This window comes from Rhodamnia argentea, chromosome 9, assembly GCF_020921035.1.
Source record: "Rhodamnia argentea isolate NSW1041297 chromosome 9, ASM2092103v1, whole genome shotgun sequence".
In the NCBI taxonomy this organism is placed as follows: Eukaryota; Viridiplantae; Streptophyta; class Magnoliopsida; order Myrtales; family Myrtaceae; genus Rhodamnia; species Rhodamnia argentea.
In genome coordinates, this window is record NC_063158.1 from 20,887,211 (window position 1) to 20,895,050 (window position 7,840).

At 41.5% G+C, this 7,840-nt stretch overlaps 1 protein-coding gene across 1 annotated transcript; it reads left to right on the top strand.

Moving 5' to 3' along the window:
• Positions 1-3,929: 3,929 nt before the first annotated feature.
• Positions 3,930-5,383, top strand: LOC115752988 (carboxy-terminal domain RNA polymerase II polypeptide A small phosphatase 1-like). The gene has a single exon (XM_048285873.1). It carries the CDS (start codon positions 4,107-4,109, stop codon positions 5,100-5,102), a length of 996 nt encoding a protein of 331 aa, XP_048141830.1. The 5' UTR covers positions 3,930-4,106; the 3' UTR covers positions 5,103-5,383.
• The last annotated feature ends 2,457 nt before the right edge of the window (positions 5,384-7,840 follow it).

Below are 7,840 nucleotides of genomic sequence, written 5' to 3' on the forward strand. Positions count from 1 at the left end.
ACAAATATTCTTCAAAGCCAGATTAAGGGTGTGTACCACACAAGACTTTTAAACAACGGATGAAAATTCTTACTCAATGAGTTGTCCCACATCATTTTTATGCATTTCGTTTTCAACTTATTGAAAGAAGTAATCAATGAAATTGGGCATGAAAAATGTGCTCCAAGTAAGTGCAGATAATGTTTCAAATTGTAAGGGCGCTGAACTACTCATTAAGTAAGAATGTTTATCCATTGTTTAGAAGCCTTGTGTGGTGCACACACTCAATCTGGTTTTGAAGGACATTTGTACGGCAAAGAATGTGGAAACCAATCAAGTAATTTATGAGGAATGTAATTGGATTTTAAAGATTGTTGGGCATGTCGTGCGAATCAAACATTTCATCATAAACCAATCCATAAGATTAGCAATATACAATGAGTTTGTTAACTTAAAATAGCTTTCTAACGTTTGCTTTGATGATTATGATGCTGAGAAAGTTTAAGAAAATAAAAAATGGTCTTCAAAATATGGTTATTTATAACAAATGTAATATATATCAGGATGATAATCAAGGGAGGGCTAAGTTTGTCGAGGAAAAGATGTCGGATGATTTTTTGTGGGATTTAATTGATTATATATTTTCATTCACGGCTCCTCTTTATGATATGCTTAGAATTTGTGACTTCGACAATCCTGGTCTTCTTTTAGTTTATAACTTGTGGGATTCAACAATTGAAAAGGTAAAGAGAGGGCTACATGTGTGCATGAAGTGAAAAGACTAGATAAGGAGTCTACATTTTACAAGATGGTTCACACAATTCTAGTAGATCGTTAAATTAGGAACAACACTCCACTTTATTAATTGACAAATGCCTTCAATTCTAGGTAAGTTCTAAAATTATCTAAATTCTTACTTTATTGGTTACTCTTTATTTAACATGATAATATAATACTCATCTTACTTATTATGATTTTTATTTTATTAAATAGGTACTATGGTGATCAATGAAGATCCTACTCGAGTTTCTCCAAACACTAAAATGCTTTAGGAAATACTTTCCAAACTTGATTAGCACAATAACATGAATTTGGAGTATATAAATTTTGCGTGCATAAATGGAGATTTTAAATTTGTTTCCATTTAAAATCGGTATTATATAGATCCTAAGGCTTGGTGGGCTAATCATGATGCATATACACCTATGCTTCAAAGTATAACCTTAAAGCTTTTTACACAACTTTCTTCTTCATTATATGACGAGAGGAATTGGAGTACTTATTCTTTTATGCACTTAGTGAGAGAAAATAAGATGACCCCAAAACATGCAAAAAATTTGATTTATATTCACAGTAATATTAGTATTATATCAAGAAAAAGCCCACAATATGCAAAAAGAGATACCAAGACATGGGATATTGGCGAAGATGCATTTGACACATGTGAAGAAGTTAGGGTGCTTGAAGTTGCAAGTCTTTTACTTAATGAGCCGGAAATGGAGTCTGTTATTTTTTCAAGAGAATAATGTACATGAAATGACTTCTTGTTATATTTGATGGTGAAATGTGGATTGTTATTTTTTTTAACTTATTGTTCAATGTTAAATTTAATGGTGGAATGTGAATTGCTTTTTTTTCCCCTCCTCCAAGTTTTATGGATTATTGGAATGAAATGTTGTTGAATTTGCCAATTTGAAACAATAAATGATATTAACAAATGATGGATTAATATTTTTAGTGTAAATCCATTCTAGGCTCTCTTTTTAGTATTTATTTATTTATGGATTTGAATCAAAACAATTGGATTAAAATAATCATAATAATGATAATTTATCATGTATATATAAAAATAGACATTTCATATATAACGTGTCCCAAAGTATCGAACTTTTCTTTTTTTGAGAAATGACGTGACGGCGTATCGTATCGCGTTGTGTGTCGGTATCGGTGGTACTTAATATATACCCACATGGTATGCGTCGGCAAAAAATAGTTGCACCAAAGAAAACTAGACCGTGTTCTAAGCGAATATTAGAAGATTGAAAACCTGCCCAAAAATTGATTCCTGCGCTGTGGAATTCCCACACGCTACACAAAGATGATTCTCACATTATCTCTACAGATCAAACTCATGCAAATGTCTTTCCTGAGTCAAGAATGCAAATGCTTGGATGGAGAAGCAAGGTACTGGGGTATGTCTGTGCAGGGAGTGTGTCAAACCCTTCCCGTCATTATATAGATGTACACATTAAAGGACAGTTAAGCACAGACGTACAAATTAAAGGGCAGTTAAGCAGAGGACGGAGGACTAGCTTTCGCGTACGGTGCTTGTTTACTCATAGCAAGAAACGGAAGCTCCGTGAAGGCTTCATGTTCACGCAGAGTACAGCCAGCAGAGCAGAAATGGCCATGCACAAATTCAAGATGATAACATTGCCGGTTCTGGTGATTTGGCTGGTCTGAGCAGCTCGAAATGTCATCTCAGAACATTGTCAACAAGGTATTAAAGACTAGACGACAACATCGGCCAATGCCATTGCGTGCAAAAACTTTTCAGGAGCTTAAAATGCACACAGAGCCAGCCCTCTGTAGTCTAGGCACCATGTTGCAACATCAATGGATCTGTCAGCTAACAAAAGTGAACATACTTGTCCAACAATGCTTCGTTTCACTATATCTCAGACACAAACGTAGCGGCTAATTTTTCTGACTTAACCCCTCAACGTGTAAATGCTAATTTTTCTGACTTCCTCCTTGGTATGGAGTGGATAACCACAAGGCCCCATGAAAAGCAGTCAAACTTTAACAAAAGCATTTGAACATCTACCTCGTCACTCTACCGTGACATGCAATGAAGCAAATTTTCATGTCTCAATCCCAAGCATACAAATTTCACGAAATGATTTCCAGTTCACTAAATTCATATTTCTCCAAGGTTTCACTGCGGGCTCTGGGGTGCCATTTTTTTTGTGTCCCATTAGATTGTTCATGAGTTCTTTTCATCACGAAGACGACTAAGTTAGGCTTGTTAATCGCAACGACAAGTAAGTTACTCCAGCTGGCTACAGAGGAGGCTTAAAAGAATTGACTCCAGTTGGTTACAATATCATGTAATATGTGTTACCATTTGACACCATAAAGACTAGTTAGAATGCCAATGCTTTGACGGCTACAATCCCGCACCTTCAGGTAAAGTTCAATCGTCAACCACGAAACATCGTGGCCAAACAGCAAACTCTGCCGAAAAAAAATAAGTACTCCATCCAGAATTTGGCTCCAATATCAAAGGGTTGTATGCTGCTAATGATGTGAAGGCTACAATTCCACACCTTTAAGTGAAAGTTCAATCACAAAACCACGAAACGTCGTGACCAAACGAAAAACTCAGCCGAAACATAAGTACTCCATCCAGAATTTTGCGATAACAACATATCTTGCTACATACATAGATGTTGGGACAATCATGGAGGACTTCAAAAGCCAGCTTGGAGCTAGCTGGGCCTGACCGACATATGACTCTGGGGCAAAATACAGATACGATCCCAAACCACTGGAATCGTACAATATGATGGAAAGGTCGACCATGCCCTTTCTCCCTCCCCCACAACCAAACCCAGCAAGAAACCAACCCACAGATATGTGCAAGTGCCACTCAAATATGTAAAAGACAGTGTAACAGTACTTGCACACAGTAACCAAAATTCTGCACAAACGCGCAAGAGGGAGAGAACCCTAACCTCTCCGCGCTCGAGTCTGTAAAAGAGCGAGCCGGAGAATCCTGCGAATCTGAGCTCGTCAGACGCAGACGGCGAATCGGAGCCGCCGGAGGGGCTCCTGGAGGCGACGGGGGAGTCGGAGGCAGAGACTGAGAGCAAAGAGGGGGAGAGAGTGTGTTTCGGTGAAGTCGACGGTAACGAGGGGGGAGAGAGAGGGAGAGGGAGGGAGAGAGCGGAGGGGGTCTTGAAATCTCTTACAAGTGGGACCATCTGGACACGTGGCAAGCCTTGAGTGGGGTGGTTCACAGCCGACGTGGCGAACCAGGTCTTACCCAATATTTTCCTCAGAAAATCCAGCCTCCCCGTCCGAACCTAAATCTTCGGACCGTTGCGCCGAACCACCATTTCGAAATGAAATCAAAATGGCCCCCCAAAAAGCCAAACCAACGCCTCTCATTTTCCTCACCGTCTCCAATTCCCAACCACCCCCCAACCCCCCCTCTCTCTCTCTCGTGTCAAGAACCAGAGATGGTGTCAAGAATCATCAGAAGAACACCGACCAAGTCCTTGAAGGACTGCCGCAGCCGCCGCGGCTGCCGCCACCGCAAGAAGTCCCCCGTCAAGAAGGCGGCCGCTGCTGGCTCCTTCATTGCGACTATCAACAAGTCCCTCCACTCGTGTCAGCGCCGCCTCGTCAAGATCTTCTCCAAGTTGGCCCACATCGGCACTCCGAGCCGCCACAAGGGCTTCAAGGTCCTCAAAAAGGTTGCCGACGAGTCGCCGTCCCTTGCCGGGGCCAGCTTATGCAGATCCCTCTCCTTCAATGTTGAGAATTACCGGCTCCCACCGCTGGTGTCACCAGCCAAGACGACCGTCTTTCTCGACCTCGATGAGACGCTGGTCCACTCGCAGACCGACCCACCTCCCGAGAAGGTCGATTTCGTTGTCCAGCCATCGATAAACGGTGAAAGGTTGAATTTTTACGTGCTTAAGCGCCCCGGGGTGGATGAATTCCTGCGCGTGATGAGCGCAAAGTTCGAACTGGTGATCTTCACGGCCGGCCTTAAAGAGTACGCCTCACTGGTGCTTGACCGCCTCGACCAGAAAAGGTCGCTGATATCACACCGGCTGTACCGGGATTCGTGCGAGGAAGTGGATGGGAAGTTCGTGAAGGACTTGTCCAGGATGGGGAGGGACATGAAGAGGGTGGTGATCGTCGACGATAACCCGAATGCTTACTTGTTTCAGCCGGAGAACGCAATCGCTGTCAGCCCGTTTGTCAATGATCTCAGCGATGTGGAGCTCGGGAAGTTGGTTAAGTTCTTTGAAGGCACTGATGGGTTTGATGACATGAGGGAGGCTGTGAAGCAGTACCGAGCTGGAGAAGATGCGAAGCTGGAAGTGTGATTCATTGTGACTACTTCTCTTTTGTTTGTGCAACTGCTGGTAAATTGGACAGACAGAGGATTGTTCAACTCCACTCAGAATCAGAAACAAAGCTTGCAAAAATTACTTGAATTTTTTTTGCTGTTTATTCACTTCGCGCCACAGCGGTTTCTTCTCTATCCCTGTTCTATAAATTACTATTCTGCAAAGCAATACAGATCATGCGAGGTTCAATTGTTTTACCGAGCAATCCTTTTCCTTTTCATGGTAATGAAAAGCTCATACTACGGAGTTTACCACGTCGCTCTTTATCGCCGATCTACATCCACACAGAATGCGTCGTAAAAAAATAGCTGCACCAGTGAAAACTAGACTGCCTATGCTAAGCAAATATTAGAAGATTGCCTACGCTAAGCAAATATTAGAAGATTGAAAACCTCCTCCAAATCAAACTCGTGCAAATTTATTTTCTCAATCAAAAATGCACATGCTTGGATGAAGATGCAAGGAACTGGAGTTTATGTCTGAGCGAGATTTGTGCACGCAGAGTACAGTACAGCCAGCAGAGTAGATTTGGTCATGCACAAATTCAAGGTGACACCATACCAGCTCTGGTGATTTGGTTCATCTGAGCAGCACAAAATGTCATCTCAGGACATTGTCAAGAGGATATGAAGACTAGATGACAACATCGGCAAATGCCATTTCAAGCAAGAAATTTTCACGAGCTTAAAATGCACACTAACCCCTCAAATACCTAGGCATCATGCGGCGGCGCTTCCCCTCAACGGGTAAATGCTGATTTTTCTGACTTCCCTCCTCCCTGGCAGGAGTGGAGAACCACAAGGCAGCATGAAAAGCAGTCAACTTTAACAAAAGCTTATGAACATCTACCTCATCAACTCTACTGAGACATACAATGGAGCAAATTTTTGTATCTCGATCTCAAGCATACAAATTTCATGCACCGTTTCCAGTTCATCAAGTTCATATTTCTCCTGTATAAAAATAAAAAATAAAACGGTTCATATTTCTCCAAGGTTCCAAACGACCGTTATAAATTTGGTCACCTCATAACACCAAGTTGTCATTAACAAGTGTAACTTACTTGTCTTCGCAATGAAAAGAACTCATAAGCAATCTAATGGGAATACATTGGGAAAACCAGAGCCAACAGTGAACTCCAACTGGCTACAGGCTTAAAAGAACTGACTCTAGTTGGTTCCAATGTCATAGAGTAATATGTGTTACCATTGACACCATAAAAACAAATTAGTATGCTAATGCTTTGAACGCTACAATTCCACACCTTTAAGTGAAAGTTCAATCACAAAGCACAAAATATCGTGGCCAAACTACAAACTCCATCCAGAATTTTGCAATAACAACATATCTTGCTACGGTCATGAGAATTTGGACAATCTTGAAGGACTTCAAACAACAGCTTGGAGTCAGCTGGTCCTGATCTGTACATGACTCTGGTGCAGAAACAGATACAATCACAAACCACTAGAATCCTGCAATCTTGTACAGCTTATGAATGATAGAAAGGTCAATCTTCCGCCCCCTCCCTTCCCCCGTGCCCACGCCCACCAAACCCAACAAAAACCAGCAACACACAGATATCTGCAAGAGCCACTCAGGCATATACAAGACAGTATAACAACAATTGCACATGGTAACCAAAATAAATCAACGACCAATGACGAAAGAAATAACAAAATCATGTCCATTGCAGCTCGTGTTTTTTCCCCTCCGCATCTGAAACTTCCTCACTTCAGAAAGCTAAATGGTTGAATGACAAAATGCACGGACTGTACTGGCGTGGTAGTGCAACATGCTCATCCTCTCCCTTGTTTCTAAGTATCTCAGAAGCATAAAATCCTAATATCTACTCAATGGCCTTTGAGCACTTAGTATGCATTTCCACGTAAAGATCTCACCAGAGAGACTGAGATGAAGCTTGCAAATACGTCAGAATTCTACTGGTTACTCATAGTTGGATTTCACACATTGGTTTGTCGCGCTCATTGGTGTCATCCCTAAAACATAGAATGATAACCATCTCATAGAAGAAACAAAGGCCTAGGCAAAATCAAATCATCAGCCTGCATGATGGATACTTCTCCAACTCACACACCACGTAGCAATTTTTACCACAGTTGAAACTGGAAGTGATTCCAATAATTACAATTTAAGGTTCATACAATTCCATAGCATTACTTTGGACTTGAAATTCCGCCTATAATGTGATGAACTCAGTGGTTCGGATACAGGCAGTGAAATGTTTCGCTTTCACAAGAAAATGTTGCGCCACGACAGCTCAAGCTGGATGGAGCTAACCCTCTTACATCCTACGCCAGATTATGTAGATTTCTTCATTGGAAGAAACAAGAACAAAACAAATTCACAAAGCAAAGAAGAGATGCATCCGATTCATCAGCTCATGAACAGAAAGCACAGTACATCCTGACAGTCCTTCGAATCTCTCCAAAACTCTTATAACAAACAAAGATAAACAAAGAAATGGAACCCCAAAAAAAAAAATTGGGCATGACACAAAACCAACAAAAAAAGAAACCAACACCCTAATCTCCTCTCGAGGATCACGAGCATCATTCAATCAGACAAATTTACTGATCCTCCTCAGCAATCTTTGTCGACCCAGAAGACAAGACATCGTAGAGACCACGGATCAAGAACCATCAATCGCAAAGAAAGACCTGAGAAGGCAAGCGCCGAGCCTCGGCCTTGGTGAA

What these genes read in the sequence shown, in the direction of transcription:
- LOC115752988 (XM_048285873.1), top strand. Translation starts at nt 4,107, where the DNA reads ATGAAATCAAAATGGCCCCCCAAAAAGCCAAACCAACGCCTCTCATTT.